This window comes from Balaenoptera physalus (assembly GCF_965194825.1).
Source record: "Balaenoptera physalus genome assembly, chromosome: 4".
Taxonomy (NCBI): Eukaryota; Metazoa; Chordata; class Mammalia; order Artiodactyla; family Balaenopteridae; genus Balaenoptera; species Balaenoptera physalus.
In genome coordinates this window covers 100,357,737-100,380,185 of record NC_138891.1, presented here as the reverse complement: position 1 = coordinate 100,380,185, position 22,449 = coordinate 100,357,737, and the positions used below count along the sequence as shown (strand labels likewise).

The 22,449-nt window shown below is 37.6% G+C and overlaps 1 protein-coding gene across 2 annotated transcripts in view; it reads right to left on the bottom strand.

Moving 5' to 3' along the window:
• GABRR3 (gamma-aminobutyric acid type A receptor subunit rho3) overlaps positions 1-22,449 on the bottom strand; it is a 190,856-nt gene that overhangs the window by 23,389 nt on the left and 145,018 nt on the right. The window contains exons 4-8 of one of the 2 annotated variants that reach the window (XM_082460486.1): positions 21,842-21,936; positions 18,248-21,735; positions 10,104-10,222; positions 3,787-3,854; positions 36-259 (exon numbers count right to left, since the gene is read on the bottom strand). In XM_082460486.1, the coding sequence (XP_082316612.1) occupies positions 36-259; positions 3,787-3,854; positions 10,104-10,222; positions 18,248-18,372 (536 nt within the window). In that variant the 5' untranslated portion in view covers positions 18,373-21,735; positions 21,842-21,936. The remainder of the gene's footprint in view (positions 1-35; positions 260-3,786; positions 3,855-10,103; positions 10,223-18,247; positions 21,736-21,841; positions 21,937-22,449) is intronic. The other variant, XM_082460487.1, reaches the window with a different exon arrangement.

Below are 22,449 nucleotides of genomic sequence, written 5' to 3'. Positions count from 1 at the left end.
TAAGGAAGCCAAAGGCAGTAGACAGCCCTCCTTACCTGACACTGAAGAGGACATTTCCATCGGGGTGTACACGCAGCATGATGTTCTCCACAGTTGTATCATGGATGAAGGATCTTTTAGAATGGACAAAAAAGATATCAGGCACCCAAATCTTTTCGATTAATCTGTGATCAAAGGTCATGCTTTTGTTGGTTTTGCTGGGAAAGGCAAGTCTTTCATCTTTCCAGTAATGCCTGAGATAAAAAGTCATTGTAAAGTCCTAGGCAGAGAGAAAAAGAGACAAATCAAGGCCAGTAGGAATATGGTTCAGGATGACCAATCAATACTATTAGTCTCGACTGGTTTCCATGGGTGTTAGTGACCTGTCGGTGAATAGCTTATGTTTTCAGGTAGATTGAGAATGAAGCTACTGAGCTTCAGTCACAGAGCTCCTCCCTCACCTGGACTCTGGTGAATGTTGAGAGTTTCTGAAAACCATCAAGTATTCAAGTTGGTGAAGGGAAACAGGTTATAACTGGGAAGCATTTCTACCTAAGCACTCTGGTAAATCACCTAAAGAGATCTCAGAAGAAAGGAACCTGAAACTCCATGGTCTGGTATTTTATTTTGCTTTTTTTCTCATTATAAATAAATATTCACTTTTGTGATTGAGTTTGTATCCATACATTTATATTGTTTTTGTTAAAGAAGCTCTCCCCAAGTTGAAAAAACTACAGTCCCACAAAAACCTGGACACAGCCTTTATTGGAGCTGTTAGTGGAAAGCATGTTTTCAGAGGTTCTGAAAAAGCAACAATGATCTCCCTCTTCTTGAGAGACAGAAAGAATGCCAGGAAATGGTGGTGCTGGAATTTTAGTGTGCAAAAGAATCACCTGTGAATTTGTTAAAATGGCACATTCCCCAAAAGCTAGTTCCCAGAGATTCTGATCCAGTATGGCTCAGGTATTTGAATTGTTAATGTGCATTCCAGTTGTAAGGAGGTAAGGATGAGGGGAAAAATCCATATTAACATTATGTTAGCAGAAAAACAAAATGGTTAGTCAATAATTTGAGTTTTATTTGGCTCTCAGATACTACATTAAATATTTTGTTTGAACAGAAATTCTCCTATCTTCATCCAAGTCATTGGGTGTGGGCAATGACAACATGTTTTACCTTTCCCAAATGCTTACTTCATACTATCATTTATTTCCCAACAACACTCCTATTTTTCTTGAAATAACACATATAATAGAACTTTGACATTTATTACACAAGCAAAGAACAAATCTCAGTAAACCACAAATAAGTCATCAAGTAATGATGAGCTCATTTGTTTTTCTTAGGATCAGAATAGAGGTACATTGTATTATCGCTCTGTGTTAATCTGGGAGCATTAGCCCTGTGTAATTTTGGATTACTGTGAGGGTGAATAAATAGAATGGTTCATTCATTACTGTAACTACTCCACAGGGAATCCTGTGGGTTACTGCATGGATTGCTTTAATAAGCACATATTTGGTTTTAGATGCTCAGTCTGATCAGAAGGGCACTGGGCAAATACTGAGCCTATGAAGTCAAATGGCAGACATTGGTATATACATGTCAGTGGTACATCAGCATCACCACTAGTTGGCTCTATCATGAGAAGCGGGCTGAAGAGCCTGTTTTGAGGAGAGCAGGACCAAACTAAAAGGGATCGAAAGTGAATTCAGGGTGGGACAAGGGAGCATGGGAAAATGATAAATGAGAAGCAAAAGAAGCCAACACTGATAATTTTTTCAAATTAGGCATGGAGAATGCAGACCAGTTTTTGCTGATACTGAATACTAAGGCTGAACTTATTCAGGAGAAAAGGATGAGGTCCAGTTTTGGGGGCTGTGGGGTAGACACAACGAGATTCTCTCTCTTTCATTCTCTTCTTTTTTAAAAAAAATTATCTTTGTGGTAATTGCATATTAAAAATAATATGTAGAATCTAAATTTCAATATTTAATTCTATGAAAAACACTATATATAAGCCACAGTTCATATATCAAAAATACTTTTATTCCAAAAAATATCCCAAAGCAACTTTTGAAAATTTCACAAGAACACACATGTAAAAGATTCCAGAAAAGGGAATAAAATGCAAGGATTAACATACATAACAATGTACCTGAAATGACCAGATTAGATAAACAACAAACTAAATCTTTCCAGATGGAAAACGGAGTTTGAGAGTAATTCATATCTTCTCTATTCATGGAGGGGGTATTCCCTGGTTTTATTTTTATCACCCTCCAGCCCCCTGCAAAAACCAAGCTTCCATATTCAAAGTAGAAAATGAAAGACAATAAGCATTTGGCTAAGAGTTGCAACTTCAGATGACTCCCTGGACCAGGACCTGGCAGGAAACACCAATGAACAAAGCAGGAAGAACCTAAGAGGAAAGCCAGGCATGGGTTCCAGGGCAAACTGGAGGACACAGGCCCTATCTAATGGCATTCACAAAGTGTCTAAAACTTGGGGGGAGGTAGGAACAAATCCAAAATTGAAACCACAACCAAAACCAAAACATGTTCAAAGCTGCATCCTACCTGTGAGTACCTGTTAGGGCCCTTGTCATTAATAGTTGCACATAGTGTAATGTTGATAGGAAACAAAAGAAAGACAACTACAGGAGATGATGGAAAAGACAACACAACTGAAGAGAACAAAATTAGATGGAAAGAGTGATTCAAATATAAGAATATACATCACGTAGGTAAGAACAAGGAAATGGACATTGAAAATTTGAAACTATAACGCACTTTTTATTTGGCATAGAAAAATATACTAAGATGGGCTACACAAAGCTCTGAGACATTAACAAATTAACAGAATAGTAGTAGGTAAAAAGGAATTACATCAATAATGTATATGTTTGTGCAAGTAAATATTATTCTTAAAGTACCTGAAAAAAACTTAAAATTACTTAAATGAAACACAACTCTGGTAATTATGTAGACTTGGTAGTTCTAAAGTGGGAGTAGAGAAAATGAAATGGAAAAATTATGGTAGGGGATATTAAAACATAAAAATAACTAAAATGGTAAAACCGGGTTGGGGGAATGGGGAAGAGGAAACAAAAGAGCATAGCATATAAAATGGCAAAGGAAACAGAAAAAGGCTAAAAGGAAGGCTGAAGATGATAATAATCAATCAGTTTAAAGTTTTAAGGGATGGTGGTTTGCAAGTACTACTCCATAAAAATGGCAAATATTTCAGTGCAAAAATAAAATAAGGGCAGTCTCTTCTGGATTTCTAGAAACTATAAGGGAATGGACAAACTTTTCTTAATTTAAATTTTTAGTCCTATGAGTTTAAAAAATCCTTTGTTCCCTGCTATTGTTTGTCTACAGATAAGCAAAGTTAGTATTAACTGAAAAATCTGGAAGCATTCTATCAACCCAGATTCAGGTGTTTATCATTTTGTGGGTAAGGACTCATGGTTGTGACTTCATATTTCACATATATTATGATCACCCTTTCTTCTTGTGCAATTGTTTCTGGTTCGTGTCACATAGCTAAATATATCATGTGCTTCAGTGCTCCACCACTGTAAAGCCATTAGAAGGAAAAGAGAAGAGGAGGAAAGGAATGAGAATTTTAATCAGAGGTAGAAAGAAGTGGATAGAAGAGAGTAAAGCAACTTCAGCATTATTAAGCAAAGGAGGAAAAATAAGTAACATATATAATTAAGATGATTTATTAAAACACCAGTGACACTATTGACACTATTGAGACTCTATCCTTTCAGAAAAAGTATCTCATGGAGAAACTTACCATGTTAACCTCTGAAATGCTGTCAATGCTTTCAACCTGGACATCTATACCCACTGGCACTGGAGATCCTTCAGAAAGAAGAATGGGTAATGTAACGAGGAATCAGGATTACTTTGGAAACATTTAAAGTGGAGAGAGATCAATGTTGCAAATGAATTATTTTTCGAGCTTTAACAATAAATCTCTCCATTGTCTATTGATATATTATTACACACAAAAATTCAGCCTTTTTCACTTGGACAGTGCATGGCAGGCTAGAGGAACACGCTGCTAGTACAGGCTACACAGGGATGCTGCACATTCAGAAGTGTCGCTTCCCAGATCATCAGTAACCACAGCCTGCATCTGGGATAAAGCAAACATCCTTTGAAATGTGTGGCTGAGAGTATTCTGAAAGTCAGAACTGGAGCAACTTCAGACAGACAAGTGCTGAGATTGGTGTGCAGTTGGGTCTCACAGAATCAGGCTCGTGCACCCAGAGAACAGACTGAGACCAAGACATTTCCTTGTTACACCTTACAAAGGGTTTCATCTGTTCCTGCGAGAGGGGATGCTGATGTTGGTAACTTCATTATTTAGTACTGTGTATGAAATTTGATGTATATATATGTTCAAATAGTTTATATATTTATACATATAGTCTCCACATGTTTTCTTTCCATGGTGACCAATTCTCAAACTTTATAGTCCCAAGTTAAAAAATGCTTTCAACTATTGTTGAAAAAACAGAAATCTTGCCTAGATGGATCCCAGGTGGCTGTTTCAGTCAAGATTCTGGGATTTAGAAGGGACACGCCAGAAAAACTTCCTTCCTTATTGTCTGGATGTGCTACACGTGACATATATGTGCATATAATTTAATAAGGCACCTAATTATTGTGCTTTAAATGCACATTATAAAACAAGATACGCCTCGTCAGTCCCTGTGCACCATCTATGACCCCCCTGCCCCATTAATTGGCTGACGTTACCTTCACTTTATCGACCCAGATTCCCTCTTCTATTCCATAAGTCTAAACCCTCAATATCATTCTTTACTTTACTGATACAAGGGTATCAGCTGGCCAGGCACTGGGCCCGTCACTAGAATATATTTCTGTTTCAGGCTTTAGGAATACCTTACTTGCATCTTAACCACCAACTACTTCCTGCCATATTGGACCAATTACTTCCTGCAATGTTAATAATGACAATTCTATTAAAATTTTGTTTAATGATAATTATGATTAAGCATTAACTTGGGAACAGCTCAGTATTATTCCTTTATCAGCTTCAACTCTGGTGCTTTTATTTTGTTTGGTTGTCTTTTTTCTTTAATTGGTAGAGCTATCAAAATAAAAAAATCATGGAAAGATCTCATCCCTGCCCCCATCTGGCCTTTCAGGATGAGTAAGTATTCCCATTAACTCCAATACTCCAAGGGACTGAGGGGATTGGAGAGGTCTTGGACAGGGAGCAGAATGTCCTGGAGAAAATTCTGGCATTAGAGTCCGGACCAGAGTTTGAATCCAGCTCCAGGACTCATGTGTGCTCTAGGGTCAGTAACATCTCTAAGCTTAGTGTCCTCAGCTATAAGATCCAGTAGTAGTACTCACCTTGGAGACTTACTGAAAGACTAGAAATAATGTACAGTAAACTTAACTGATACTCAGTAAATAGCACAGAATAAATGTTACTCTTACTGCAATTCAGCAAAAATGTGAAACTGTTCCTAGGACTGCAAACCACAATTCACAATCTTACACTCAAACATTTAGACAATCAGTCCACTCTTCACTAAAAAATGATCCAGTGCTTCTCACAGAGAGCTTATTTTATGACAAAACCTAAACACAACTTGGATTCAAGATCTCATGACTTGTAAGTAGGACCTATTTACTGATGACTGTCTCTGCAGTCCAGGAACAGATTTATAAAGCCACCATACAAGGACATTCATGCCACCACTGGACAAGTGCTGGGCCCTCAGGGTTGTTTGAAGGCTGGACTGACAGTGGGGTAATAATATGGCTTGTCTCTTAGGAATGGGTTCCTGGAAACATCTTAGATTTCTTCTTTCTTCCCTCTCATTTTTTTCTATTCTTGTGGGGATGAGCTCTTCCATCTCAAAGGAAAGTGTTTGTCTTCAGATGCCGTCTGACCTCATTTTTGTCTCCTTTGCATTTGATGCCCAAGTGTACTTTCTCCTGGGTCTAGGACTCTATACTCTGCTCTGACATTCTGAGGACAGAGTGGAGGGTGAAGACGTGTAAAGGCAAGATGCAGAATCATAGAATTTTGGAGCTGGATAAAAGCTTCAAAGATCATTCTTTTTGTAAAATAGGAGCTGAGTCCCAGAGAAAAGGTGGCAAGAAAGCAAAAACAAACCAAAACAAAACAAAAAACCATGAAATTTGTAGCCACATAAACCCGAGTTAAAATTAAACTTCTGTAAATCCTTAACTCCTCTAAGCCTCAGTTTGCTCATCTGTAAAATAGGGGAAATAAGTATATGGTATGTGCCTAATGGGGTTGCTGTGAAACAAAATGAAACAAAATGAAAAAAATGCATGTTAAGTCCTTAGCCTAACCTAACATTCAAATGTCTTAACCAACTTATTCAGTATCTGATGTGTAATACATAGAACAAGAAACATAACACTTTCATAAATACTCTTATTAATTCTCTATGTAAAGCATTTGGAATATAGTAAAAATTAAATGACTATTAACTATTACGATTAGGTGTTGATTTCCCAGGATCACTAGCTAGGTAGTGGCATAGACATTTATACCGCTATATATATATATATATATATATATATATAAAGCTAGATCATCAATCTGGTTTTATGCATGCTGGAATAAGGAGAGCTAAATGAAAGTTATTCATCTTATTTGTGAGGTGCATTTAAAATACTTTATATATTATCTAATATTATTATAGCCACTTAGTTAGCTGGGTAGAATCAATTTTAACTCCATTTGATATGAGGGAACTCATGCTCAGCAAGGTTGAAGAACTTGCCTGCAACCTAGAGCTGTTTAATGCAGGAATATAGCCAGGTCCCTCTGGCTCCCAATCTGGTCCTCCTGTTTGACAAGCAAAGACTACACAAGCGGCTTTTACAGCTTTAGCTTTTGTTTTGACTCAGTAGCCAGTATCTAGATGCTGAATTGTTTTCACTTTAAAGAAACAAAGAAATCATCATCTATAAAACTAAAACAAAAGAAACCCTTAGTTATGGGTGATGTAAAGGGTAGGGAAAGTGTAAATAAAGAAAATGAGCTGCAATTTATAACCCAAGTTAAACAAAAAGCTCCCTTAAATATGTATCCTCCTTTTTCCACATAATGAGTCAATTAATCTTCTAATGCTTTATAAAAGACACTGCAGTAGCAGCTGGTTTTACTGTTAAGGCTAATTAGGAAAACATTAAGGCAAGAGAAGTGCTGAAGTTACATTTAGCTCAAGAGGAAAGAAGTATGTGTGTGTGTTTGTGTTATGGACAAGTATAAAGAAAGAGAAGATAAATGTAAGCCTGTCTTTGATATCCTGCAGGCTGATTTTCCCAGGAAGGCAGGCTTGAGAGAACAGAGAAGGGGTCACCTGTATAAAAAGCGGTTCTGACCAAGACAAGAGAAGGTTAAGGACTATATTTCACAGGGCTACCAGACTGACACTTCTGACTGAATTTATGGATTTTTCTGCCTGAACTGACTGAACACACAAGCCATTTGGATACCATTTAGCCCCAGTCCACGATTGTCAGAAAAATTTCTTAATCATGGGATGATTTGCCACCTGCCACTAAGTAGTACATTTCAATTGCATTTTTAATGACCCCACAAAGTAGCCTCAGGAAAAAAAATTGTTTTAAAAATTCTTAACATGTATCCCTAACAGATCAAGAGAAGTGGAATTTTAAGATCAGTTTTATGTTTTTCTGAGGGATGGGGATGATATATAGGAGGGAGAATGGAGGCATAAATGCTTTAAGATAAAAGTAGAGGGTCAGCGCTTGGTAATCTATGACAGTGCTTGTCAAATTGTAAAGTGTATTCAAATCACCTGGAGATCTTGTTAAAATGCAGATTTTGATTCAGAAAGCCTGGGGTTGGGCCTGATCTTCTGCATTTCTAACTAACTCCCAGGTGATTCTGCAGCTGGTCTTTGGACCACTTTGAGCTACAAAGTGTAGCGTGCTTGTTTCAAGGTCCAAATTCAAGGACGGTAATTTTTCTCTTAATCTTTCTGGCTTTCAATGGTCTAAAATAGGCCCATAAAACCCTTTCCTCTAGGATAGGAGTTCATTTAATTGAGGAACCTAACCTGACAGGAATTAGGGCAGCTTTTTGAATTGGTATTGAAGAGAGTACATCATTTTGAGCTGCTAACCGCTACTCAGGAAAGGCCCATTCCAAGCCATTCCTGTGCGTCTGGAGCCCCCTACTGGCTCAAAGGACCCATAGCCCGGCAAGTTTAACTTCGTAAGATTTTCCCCCAACTAAACCGTGGGAGGGGAAAGATTTTATAAACTCTTTACAGAATCATAGAGACCAAGGTTCAGAATACCTGAGTAAGAGTTGTAGAGTATATTATCCAAACTTTGGGCAAAAATTGGGGGGAAATAAACGGTCTGTTGGGAATGGTAGTTAGATTTCAGGCATCTGTAGGAGAATTGTCATCCTTAATGACACATCTGAGAAGTAGTGATGTAAGACAACAACAACAAACCAAAAAAAAGAAAAAAACAAAAGAAGATTAAAAAAATAGACCTATAAGTGAAAAAAACAAGAACAACAGAAACGCACACATCTTTAAACCTGATTGATTTTGAGGTTTCTAAAAATCTTAAATTAGGTTCAATAAGTGTGAGAAATGCTCTGGAAAACAAACAAATTCTATTCACCATGATTTAATCTGATGCTGATCATCTAATTCAGTAGTTATCAAATGTGATCTCAGACCAGTACCATCAGCGTCACCAAGGAATTTATAAGATGTGACAATTGGTGACCCCGCTCAAATCTACTGAATCGAAACCTCTGTGGGTGAGGCCCAGTAACCTGGGTGTTAAGGAGCCCCCAGGTGACTCTGATGCTTGCTAAAGTTTACATCAGTAACCTAATGAAATCAAAACCATACCCTTAGAACTGCAACCCAATGCATTCCAGGAAATGAAAGAACAAAAACCAAACAACCCTCAACATAACAGTTACCTGATGTACTTTTAAATTTTACCTGTTAACAAATGAGTTTTCTATGGTACCTACACACCTGTTGTGCTTCCCTTTGTCATAACCACAATATGGTGAGTATCAAGTTCTCCTCACCCCACGCTGAATACTTGAAGCATTGGTTATTTATTGAAAGGCGGTACCTGCTGGGGGATCCTGCCTCCTCACCACCACGCTCACTTCTCTCACCTCCACATCTCTAGCATGAAAAGTTGTCAGTTCAGGAATTGTGGGTGCGGGAGACCTTAGGTCAATGACAGGAGAGTCAGGATGGATTTAGCAGTAAGACGGGGAGTTCAGTTTACCTTGTGGATTTTACCACCTCCTGCGCATCTCTGGGAAACTTGGTACCCTCAGTGATGCAACTACACGCACAGTAAACAATCTGACGGGAGGAAAGGCTTTCTTACAAGTGTATCCTTCTAATGTGGTTTGCTTCTGTTCTCCTTATCAGCCATTGCATCTTGGTTCCACCACTTACTGCTTTTTTCATGGCCTTGAGAAAATTTCTTGACTTCTCTAAGCCCCAGTTTCCACATTGGAATATTAGGGATCATGATAACGCCTACTTCATAGGGTCACTGTGAGCGTGGAATGAGACAGTGCATTAAAGGTCATGCCTACATTTTGATCACTTTTTGTTGCTAGGAGTAAATAGAAGAAAAATCCTCAGCAGAGGTGGTTCGTAGGAAGCCATGGCATTTGTCAGACTAGTTCTTCAACAAAAGCCAGGCATTCCAGCTTATAAGAATGTTCAACAAGATTTTATGAATATTATCATATAATCCAACTTAACAAATTTTAATTAAAACAGTATGTTGCTGTATGGGCAAGATATATACATTCACTATTTTTGAACACATACTATTTGTTGAACACACTATTTATGATAATGTATATACTAAAAAATGAGTCTTTTTGATTAATTTAAAATGCATAAATTATCAACTGTTCTTATTCAAGAGAAGATCATTGTAAAAGGTTTTTTGTTTTTTTTAAATTGGTGGTCTTGTGTTTTGGTCTTAATTCCTTCAAATTTTCAACTCAATTTTGACAGTGCAATGGATTGTGACACAAGAGTTTTGTAAAGATAGTACCTCCAAATCCAGGTCTCACTGCAAAACTGTGGTCCTCTATATGGAGAAGTTGCTTATACTTCAGGGGCCACACTTTGGTACTGTCATCTTTCCTCATTCTAGTTTCTTGTTTGCTGTACCTCCAAGGGAGAAAAATGCTTCTGAGATATATATGCTTCTGGATATTTTGATTTAGGTTAGCTTTCTGTGCTCAACATGGTATGCTCTAAAATATACACATAAAAGCTCATTTTCTCAGTTCATATTACATATAGCCAAAGATCTGCCAGCATTTACTGTTTATTATACAAGGGTGGGGCAGGTAAGCAAATCTTGGAGCACCTTAGATGATAAACTGAGTTTGGATGTGATCCTGACAGGCAATGTTTCTCAGAATGTGGGTTATAGTAGGAAAACCTGGTCACTAGCACCCGGGTGGAGGTGATCAAGATTCAGATCCACGGACCCCAACCCAGATCAACTAAACCAGAACCAGAGGAAACAGGGCCTAGGCATCTGCATTCAATGTGCTACCTAAGTGATTCTTAGAGTCACTGAAGTTAAACTACCTCTTGCACTAAGACAGTAAAAAAAAAAAAAAAAATGAAAAATTGTAAACTGATGAAAATAGTGTTTTACAAAGACAGAATGTGCAAAGACTATGGGTGCTGGTTGAGGTTAGAGGAAGTACCCCTATGGCAGATTCTGGAACCTGAGAGAAGGCGATGGGCATGGATGGAGAGGAATCCCAGGGAAAGATGGATGATCTGACAGCTGATTGGAACTAAGGTCAGGTCCAGCTGTGAAGCAGGTGCAGCCTGTTTTCACCTGCAGTTTTCTAGGGCAAAGGCAAAGTGTGTGGCCTCTCCCGTGTGTGTGGAGTCCTGATCTGGGAGTGAAGCCCGTTCCTCCCTGGGTCTTTGAACTCTGGCAAGTTGCTGGGCCTCCCTGACTCATTTCCTGTGCTGTGACACATACCTCCCAGACGTATTCTAAGTGTGGCGGCAGAATATCTGTAGAAGTGCACACAGCTCCTCTGTATGTGACATGCTGCTGTCTCCTCATCCCCGGTGCCCGAGACCTAGTTCACTGCCTCTTCCAGAAGAACGTTCCTGTCTCCATCACCGTCATCACAGCAATAACACAGCAGCAATAACACAAGACACTGAGGGGTCTTCTAGGTGAATTCTAGTTACTCTGAATTCCTGACTGGCTTTTGCACTGATACATGTCTTCTTCAGGAAACACACGTACATTTTTAACATAAGACTTGTGAACGCAGTTTCCTAACTCAATAAAGTGACTTTGATGGTGGGAATTTCACATCCTGAAGCGGCTGGTTTAAGAAATATGTCCAGGCTTATGGGCACCTCAGATCACCTAGTATGGTCTTTAAATAGAGAAGTTTCTGGCTGAAACCCTCAGAGATTTATGTATGTATTTTTGCCATTGATAGAAATGGCGAAGTTGGAGAAACAAATCTGTTTTGAGTAGAAGACAAATGAGTTTGATTTTAAACATAAGTCATTTTATCCTATGAATAATTGAACATATAGAACTATTTCTTCCAAGGATCTCTCAACTAGAAAACTTCTTTCAAGGAGCTAGAATGAACCATTTATTGAAAAAGTAATAGCAGCTAGTTTTTATTAAATGCCTACTGTGTTCAAAGCCCCCTACCAAAAGTTTTGTAAATACTATCTTTGGAGTGCATCTGAATCACCAGGTTTGCTGGGCCCCATGCCCAGAGTTTCTGATTCCACAGTTTCAGGGTATGAGGATTTGCATTTATAACAATTTCTCTGGAGAACTACTGGTCTGGAAAATAGCAGACATTTTATAAAAGCTAGCTAGTTGTTATTATTTTATGAAAAGTGGAATGTAAGCTTGGGTGGAAATTCATGGAAATTTGTGAACTTCTTCAGTAATATACACAACAAAACGGCAATCTCTAATACTCTTTTCAAAAGCATACCCCTCCGTGAGATCGGGAATCCCCAGAACAATGAACATGCAGCCTGCTATGAAAGGCACTCTTGGCAGTACCTGAAATCACACACACATTTTTTTACCTGAGGGCTCTTCTGATGTACAGTGAGATGTCCCACCTTTATTTATTTTTGACCTTATTTATGCATCTACTTCTCAAAGAGGTTTATGTGGCTTAGATACCCTCTGAAAGAATTTTGAAAACCTCACACATATTTAAGGAGACACCTACAATTTTTTCATCATAAAAGTTAAAATTACTTAAATATTGATAATAATTTAAAATAAAACATATTCCTGCTTTTAATGTATCCAATGAACCTAAAATACCCACTTTATGCATTTTAAAATACATGAATAAACTCCTCTTTAAAAACCAGAAGTTTTATCTCACTCCTTGTTTTCTTGGAACTTGTATTTTATGTTATTTCCATTTTATTTGAAAGTTCATTCGGGTTTTTCCGTAAGATGGTACGGAAACACCCGAATGAACTTTTTGGCCAATCCAATATTTCCTTCATTGAATTTTATCACCCCATCATACTTCTTTGCAAGAATATATGTATACATATTGAAATAAACTTTTTTAGCCTCTGTGACTATTACAAATGGAGTAAAACATAAGGCATATAAATGTTGATAAATACTTATTAAAATTATGAATTAAGTTTTATAGGAAAAGTATTTCTTAATAAAGTGATGGTACATTTTCCCTATTTTGTGTATCTGTATATGGATATTACTTATTGCACTTGTTATTTCTTGTCTTTTTGATAAAGCCCTTCTAATAGGTATGAGGTGATATCTCATTGTAGTTTTGATTTACATTTCCCTGATCCTACTTTTCACTTCTATAGATGAAAATATTGAAAAACTTTGTTCATATATATGTAAGTACATGGAATTGGAAGAAATTTTGTTTCAGGAATGTAACTTAATTATTTAAATTCCTTCTTATTTTCCAAAATTCACATTGTGGTCTATCATCAATTATTTCTATTGATTTGTAACCTGACAAATTAATTAGGTTCTTACTTCAATACTGATGAATGCAAAAAAAAAAAAAAAAAAGAAAAAAGAAAATCATGCAGTTTGGAAAAGGATGTGTTATTTAAACTAAAGTCATCCATTACCTCAACAACAATATCTGTAAAGGTTTCTTTGTACCTGGGAGGATTTTAGACACTGGTGTAATACCCATAGTTAAGATTAAAGAAGAGGGAGAGGTATGCCTTTATTTTGCCAAATGGGACAGAGCAATCATTAAAGGGAGGCTACAAAAGAGATTGCAGGCAAGTTTTCAGGAGGATCAATTTTAGGAAAGAGGTCAGAGGAAGTCAGAGATCCAGAAATAATTATTTTAAAACTATCCATGCCCACGTGCCCCTCTGATAGCTTGCATGTACCCTAAGGGGAACATTATACTCTAGGAGTATAAGTGCCCTATTTGAAGACCCCTGGCTTATTAAAAAAAAGACATATATAGAAAGGTTAATAAAATGAAGACTGAAATAGAACAGACAAAGGCAAGAGAAGTAAATATGCTTAATAAGGGGATTCATTTATGACAGAGAATCAGATTTAGCTCAGAGCTTTCTGGCCTGATTCCATATATGTATCATTTTAAGGCCCTTTGTCTTCTGCCCTCTTCCCTTTCCTAGAAAAAATGATTTTGTTTTTAGTAGTTACTGAAAGAAATCTTTTGGATGACTTCTGTCTGAAGAGAGGGTCTTCTAGAAGGCTAGGTGCCAATGGGATAGAGCAAAGAAATCTCAACTCATGGAAGAGTCTTGCATCATTACAGCATGCTTAATCTTTACAGAATTCTTAAGCATTACAGCATTCTTATTCTTTCCCCACAAAGAAAGATTATGAACATTGTTTGAGAAACAATAGGTAAGGCTCGGTAGTAGTTATCATTTTTCTTTTTGAGTTAGAACCTTTTTCTTTCTGGATGAAACAAAGGAACCATATTTTTATGTTCCCCCCTCTTGTCAGTATCAGAAACTTTACTATAATTTTGTCACTAAGAAAGTGTGGGTTCAGGGGGAAGGAAGGGCTGGATTTTGAGTGGTTTCAGGGGAATAAAGGGGTCTTTGAGGAGGATATACTAGGCAGAGAATTAAAAAGTACCAGAACTGCTTGAGGAAAAGCAAATACATCTAACTCATTCTGATACATTGGTGTTTAGTAAGTGGAAAGACAAAAACTCATTTTAACTGAGTCATACTCAGCTGGTTGCTTTACCAAACTGCTTTCCCAAGGGCCTATATAGTTGATTAGTTTACGAGGATCAGGACTTGAAAACGACTAGGCCTGACTAAATAGACTATTTACCCAAGAGAGGCTATAATTAAGAAACATATTAAAAAATATTTAATCTAGAGGGTTAACAGTGAGATACCAATTAAAAGTATGAATGCCATTTTATACCTATTAAATGAGCAGAAAACAAAAAAATTTTATACCCAATGCTGCTAAGAATAGGATGAAATAGAAATGTTTATACTTTGTGGGTAGCAATATACTCGTAAAACCCGTTTAAAAGTTGATTTTGAGAGCTAGGAAGATAATTCATATCCTTTGATGCCGATCCAAGGAATGCAGTAAAGTAGTCGGAAGAAAAATCAGTTGATCCAATTTTTGATCACAAAGAAAACCTTGATAATTCTGGATCCAATGTTTATTTTTAGGTCCCTGATGCTTTTGAAACTTCTTAGAAAGGACATGGTGCATTATACGGAGTGAATCTTGTGGCTTCAACTGAACTGCCCTTGAACTCATGACTCTGGGAATACACACTTGACTTTAGTCAACAGCCCATTTCTTATAAAGGAAAAATCTACACGGACGAGCATTTCTGTGGAAGAGCCAGCCAGAGAGAGTGCCCCACTTGAGACACGACAGTTTCCATGACTTAACTTGTGTCTCTATCAGATCATGAGCTCAGTGAGGTCTCAGTTTCCTCATCTGTGAAATGAAGGAATCGGACCACATTAGGAGCTGGTTTGCAGACATTTTTTTGGATAGTCCATATGGTGTATTAAAGTGGAAAACTTCACATGACAATCTGAATTTTTCTCTTGAAAAATCAGAAAATCTGGCAATACCAGGCTCAAGTTGTCTTATAAGAAGTCTTGACCTGACCAGCCTCTGCCCCCAGAGGAGCATATAGCCTGTAGTTGCCACAATCTCTGCCACTCCCTTTGTTATTTGCAGTAGCAGTTGAACTGGCAATCTCTAGGACCCTCTTGGCTTCTACATTAGGTTCCTGGATGTGCTGGTAAATGTTTAAGTGGCTCTCCTGGGAAAAAAACCCTATTTGTAGTGTTTGTTGATTTCCATGATGTAAATACTGCCACCATAGCTGATTTCCAGCTACGGATATGACAGAGATGTGTGTAGCCCATAGTGTAGTATAGTATAATATAATATAGTTTTGTATATTATAGTATACTACAATTTATAGGATAGTATAGTACAGTATAGTGTAGTATTTCTACCAGACATAAATAGATATAAATAATGGAGAACAATAGACAATAGCAACATGTAGTAAAGTAGTTAGGAAGTGGTGAGTTTTAAGTATTTATTACCTTCATTTTAAAAATAATTTATTTAATTGTATATTTATATAATTTAATTTTTAATAATGCTTATATTTAACAGCCTTAAAATTTAACAGTTGGCTCTTGCAAGCCATTTTGTGCAGACACTGGCACTCTGCTATTTATTCCTAAAGTCAGAGACAGTGTGTTGTTCTTAACTCTCAACCCAATACTTATCATACAAAAGGCACTCAGTACAATTGTTGAAAGAATGAATAAATATTCAGTGAGTCTAGATGCCTAATCCTCTTTGCATCCCTAGAGAGCCAAATCTCTCCCCTAGGCAAAACAGGAACGTTTCCCCCTGCCATACTTAATTTATTCACCAACTCCTCCTCTCCCCCATTTTGTCTTTAAGAAATAAAGGGAATGTTTGGATGAAAGATTTTTAAAATACTTGGATAAAAAAGGGAATCTTTGGGCAAAAAGTAAGATTATATTCTGAATGAAAAAGGTTAATAGCAAAGGATTTAAGGGCCTGATTGTAGGAAAACTGGCTCAAAATAATGTACATAAATGTGAGCTAATATATAAAGATATACTTCCTAATTTTCAAAGAAAGATCAGGCCTTTCTTCCATGTTCATTCTGTTAGTTCTCTTGCATTATGACAGAGTGGATTGTTCATTCATTCATTCATTACTTATTTAATTACTGATAATCAGATTGTGTGTAGGGCAAAGAACCTCACAGCATTTATTCATATACTAAGGTCTAAAGTATCCTGGGCTCTTTACTCTAGAAACTATCCTATACAGTAATTTCAGTATTTTTGTCAAAATGCCTTAAAATCTTCATGCGAGAGTGCTGAGTGACAGCTCAGAAACAGGCTGGCTGAATTATTCTGTTCACTGGGGAAAATGCCTGACTTTCATCCTAAGTGGCTGCTTCTGAACTAGGGTCTATGTTTTATGCAATCCCTAGTGTCCTAGAGGATTTTTCTTTGAAAAACAAAAGAAGCAGATATAAATTTTAATGAATCATATTGTAGCTTATCGCTGAAAGGGGTACCTCACTTAGGATATAGAGAAGTGAAAACAAACATGCTTGGCCCCATGGAGTAGGAAGCCCGGGGTTCCTTCTTCATTTAAATAGATTCTAAAAATGAGACACCTAACATAAGAGAGAAATTCCCACCCCACCATAAAGAACAGATGTTCTCCTCTTGTCCCTTAAATAGCACCTAAAAAATACACATGGTAGGTTTTTCTGCAGCAACTCTTCCACCGAGAGTGTGCTGGTGAGATTGATGAGTTCCTATGATCATCTCCCTTATTATCTGCACATCCACCAAACAAACTGGACAAACCTCCCATTGTTTGAGTCGTAGATGATATTTTAAGCAGTCTCTATTTGTTTCAAAATTAGATAAAATATACTACTAAAATATACTAGATGTTATAAGTAATCTGAAAAAACATACAGTTTGGTTGTATAGCCCCATATTTCCCAAATATTGCTTGCCCAATTGCCTTGAAGAAGACTCAAAGTGTTTAAACTGGGCAAGATTTCATAGCATCTCAGATCTGCGTGTGGGAGCAGAAGCCTGGAAGGGAAGTGTGGGAGGTGGTCCTTGATTTTTAAGAGCAGAGCAGGAATTAGGAATCTAGTGACCTCTCCTCCCCTCCCCCCATACCTCTTGTTTTTGGTCATTAAACCTGAGGCTTCAGAAGGATTTATTAAATTGTTATGTTCTTTCCTGATGTTATAGTGAGTGCTTCATAAATATCCAAGATGTGAGGGCAATCTGGCTGAAACAAAAGTTACCTCACTGATTGCTAAGGTTGGCTGGGTGATATTACTCACCTTTATTCCTCAATTTCTCCTACTGGGTCTTTTTGGGAATCTTGTGCTTGGTGAAAAGGAAAGACTTTCCCTACAACAGGAGGTCATTTCTTGGTTATTAAAGGGTAGTAGGGTGACTAATCATTCTAGTTTGTCTGCGACTGAGGGGGTTCCTGGGACTTCTAGTGCTAAAAACCATGGAACCCCAGGCAAATCAGGATGAACTGGTCATTCTAGTAGAGAGCTATGCCCCTTCCCTAGCAGGTCCAAACATACTCTGATTATTGATGATAAGATAATAATGATGATGTATTGACATTCAGGATGATATTTCAAAGATGATTTTCAAAATGGAAAATGAATTTTAAAAAACAACAAATGGCTTTAATGCCTTTCAGTACTGTCTCATTGATATACAGAACTATACACTCTGCAAGTACTTGACATTAGAAATTGGTGCTTAGACTAATTTCTACTCAAAAAATTTTGAAGGAACATTAAACTCATGTCGTTATTTATAATAAATGCATTAGTCATTGGAGAAATACAATCCTTGAAAGAAGATTCATACATGAGCCCTTTAACTGTTTTCTCCAAAAATAAGCAAGCAAATGCCAGCAGAAACCCCAGATTCTGCTCTTTCTATGCTAATTAGAGGTGATTTATTTTGGTGGGTGAATGCCATCTCTAGAGACAATCACTGCCACAAATACGTGCTACCATTAAAGATATAGTTCTGAGGCAGGTGGTGAGAGAAACTGGGACTACACTATGGATATCTTACCGGGTCGGCTTCACTGAAGAGAAGCAGCGCTGGTGGGGCTTCTTGATTTCACCAGCAGCACAAGCATTTGACATCAGTGTGATCCAGATGCAGGTGAAGAAGACCAACAGGGAAGCCGGGATCATCTCTGCCAAAAGAAAGGAATGTAGATGGATGCAACCAATGCTGTTACCAATATTGCTTCTTCATGTGTCTTTTAAAAAGTAATTAGAGGTAAAAAGGTATCAAGGAAAAAAGAGAGACATTGCCTTCAATGCTGCGTCTTTTGTTTTAGTAGGTTAAATGGATTGACATCATTCACAGGCAAACATCTGTCTGGATCACCAGCAATTTAAGAAAAACAAAGCAGATTTTTTCATTTTGTTTCCATCCTTTAGTCCCTCTTTCCAGGGAAGGTTCTTCGTGGGATGCTTGATCCCCTACTCAGGAAACTCTCAGCTGCAGTCCTCGGCAGACAAAGAAGTGAGATTAGGCATTAAATCCCCTTAATCCAACACAGTATCATTTGAATATATTTAATGACTCAGCAGAATAATATGCTTAATGAGAATAAAGATGACTAGTTTAATATTTGTTATAGTTTTAAAGATCCTTTCCTTTATCTCGTGGTTGTTTTTTTAATACAGAAAGGAATCTTTCCCTCTCCAAATGCATACAGAAGGCCAGAATACAAACAAACTTAAATTATTATTTTGTCAAATAAATAATCATATTTTAAGATGATGGTTTATTCTGTTGATATAAAAAGTAGTTCAATTTAAGGTTTAATGTGGTGAGCAGCCAGATAAATAAAAAAAGAAATTAGTCTTGGGCAGTGGGTAAGGAATTACGTTAAATTATGGCCACATCGGCTCCTAAAGATACTTTGCACACATCGAGTAGAAATATTCCCTCCATGTATGCAAAGTACCAGTGAATAGGCAGGTTAGTGAAATTCAGTTTCTCCAACTGGAAAATCACAGGGTGAGCAATCCAGCGACAGCTGACCTGTTTACTAGAACTTAAGAAGAATGCTGTTTTCTTCCCAGGGATATACTATGAAGGAATTCTTAAACTTCCTCTAATTGATTTGTCTCCTTGACACCTCATATCCTGTGTTATTGCTTGATGGTGTTAATTTATTTTGATTTGGGTTACCTCTTCTCTTGGCCCATGCATCTCCTCCTATGTTTCTTTGGCATGTCTTTCCTCTTTGAAATATGTGTTTAATATAAAATATTACAAATATTAAAATATTACAAATATACAGAATGATGTAATAAATACTTACCTCTCCCTTGATCCCCTATTTAGTGTTTATCATTGTATACAGTTATACTATTATGTATATTATGTACAAATTTTTTGTATATTTCAGAAAGCTTTATAAAAATGGTGTTAAATTATACTTTTACCTCTGCAACATACTTTTCCTCTCCACATTATGCTTAGATTTATTGTGTTGATAGCTGCAGTCCTAGTTCATTAATTTTTGAGTGCCATATAGTATCTCACTGTGTAGATAACTAACATTTTATTTATTCTTTTGCTGATGGGCATTATTTCTTATTTTCAATGATAAACAATCTATTATAAGCAACCCTGCAGTGAATTTTTGTCAATATTTTCTTGTTCTCATACATAAGAGTTTCTCTAGGGTAAGTACCTAGGAGTAAAACTTCTAGGCTGAACAATTTTCACATCTTCAAATTTATAGGAGACTACCGTAATGCGCCTAAACATGACTGTAACAATTTACAGCCCCACTAGAAGTGAATGAGAGCCCTCATTTCTTAACATCTTTTTTTAACATTAATATTAGCAGGCTTTTAAATGTTACCCAATCCAATCAATGTTGTAGTTTTAATTTTAATGTCCCTAATGGCTAGAGAAGTTTGAGCATTTTTTTGTGTGTATTTCTGGGCCAGTAAGCTTTCCTCTTCTGCAAAGAGCCAGTCAATAGAAGAAATATGAAGAAAGTTGCTGGTCTTAAGCCACTTCTGGAGGATGCCACCATGGTCAAAGTTTGTTTTCTACCCTAGTGATCTCATGAGATCCAGGGCCCTGACACTTGACCCGAGCACTCTCTGCTACCTGGGCCTGTTCTCTTCATTAAGTACCAGGATCTACACCAACATTTCCCAAAGTAGTTCTTGGCTACACTGGAGATGTTTTGTGAAAAAACATTCTGTGCCAAGTGAGTTTGGGAAACACTATACAAAAAAAAATTTTTTTTGTGGCTGTTTACCAATAAAATTTGTTTGTTGACATTTGAATTTCATAGAGTTTTCATGTATCATGAAATCTTCTTCTCTTTTCTCCCCCAATTAAACACTATAAAAACCATTTGGTGGGATGGATACAGCCCACGGGGCATAATTTGCCAACTGTGAGTCCCCAGTCTAGGTTAGGGACTCACAGTTCCCATGACACGGTTCAGTGAAAGTGCTCTCCTCCCTCAGCAACGAGGAGGATGTGAGTTCAATGGTCTAGCCTCAGTGCTTACCTTACTAGATCTGTTGGAAACAGCGACACACCTGAGCTCTCCCTACTTGAAGTATCTTCTTCACCTGCCTTCTGGGATACTGGACTTGCCTGTTTTCCTCTTACATCTCGCTCATTCCTGCTCGGTTCTATTATCTTATCTCCCTTCCTCTAACAGATTTCACAATACTCGAATGGCCCTATGCTCAGCACTTCAGTACTTTAGTACTCGTCTTTCCTACCAACTCACTCATTTTGTGATCTCAGCCAGTCTCAAGGCTTTAAGAACTGTACATATACTCCCAAATTATAGAATCAGTCCAGGCTTTTCTCCCAAAATTCCATCTCATATTCCTATGGTCTCAATATTTGTGTCCCCCAAATACAAATGCTGAAATCCTAACCCCCAAAGGTGATGGTTTTAGGAGTCTTTGGGAGGTGATTAGGATGAAGCCCTCAAAAATGGGATGAATGGTCTCATAAAAGAGGCTCCAGAAAGATCTCTCACCCCTTCCACCATGTGAGGATACAACAAGAAGTCTGTAACCTGGAAAACAGCCCTCATCTGACCAAGCTGGCACCCTGATCTTGGACATGAACTGTGAGAAATAAATTTCTGTTGTTTATAAACTGCCCAGTGTGTGGTATAGTGTGATAGCGGCCCAAACAGACTAAGACACATATCCAACTGCCTGCTTACTTGGATGTCTGATAAGTATCTCAAGCTCAACATGTCCAAAAGTAAGTTTGTTAATATCCCTCCCCCCAGCCCACCAATAGCCTTCTCTATCTCTGTCTCAACTGATAACAACACAGTCCGTTCCTGACTCCTGTCTCTGACATTCCTTGTCCAGCCCACCTTAAAAATACATCCAGGATCCAAGTGCTTCTCACCAGCAGCTCAGCTACTGCCCTGGCCTTTCAGTCATCATTATCTGTTGCTTGAATTACTGCAGTGGCGGCCTGTCTCCTTGCTTCTTCCCTTGCCTTGCTTCAGTTAATTCTCAACACAGCAACCAGCGATCCTTTAAAAATATGTCAGATCAAGTTACTCCTCTCTTCAAAACTCTGCAATGGCTTCTCCTTTTCTTCAATCTGAAAAGTCTTTTACAAAGGCTAGGAAAGCCTTACCTAATCTACAGTTCTCTCCTCTTCCTTGCCTTCTGGCTTCTTCACTGTTCCCTCCCCCACCACTGGCTGTAGAAATACTGGCCTCTTTGTTGTTCCTGGAACACACCAAACACACTCCCACAGCAGGGTCTTTGCACAGGCTGTCACCCTTGCCTGACCCCCCCTCATATAGATCCTGACCCACCCAAGGATCTATATGACTCACTCCTTTAACAAATGTAAATCTTTGCTCAAATGTCATTTATTCAATGAAGCATACCCTAACCCCCCTTTAAAAAATGCAGTATACTCCCTTTCCTTCAAACACCTGTTACCAATCTACCATAGACTCCACTTAGCATGTTTTATACAATTTACTTATTATAGTTATTATTCATTCTCTGTCTAATCATGCTAGAATGTAAGCTTTACAAGGAAGCATTCTTTGTCTGTTTTGTTCCCTGGGGTATCCTAAACACTTCTAACCATTTTTGGCATATAATCAGTGTTTAATAAATATTTGTTACATTAAAAGCATCAGAAAAAATCCTGTTTAGTTCTGCTGAATTCTGTGTTTCCCAAACTAGGTTGACCTCAGATCTCCATTTAAAAAAAAATCCACCAGACTT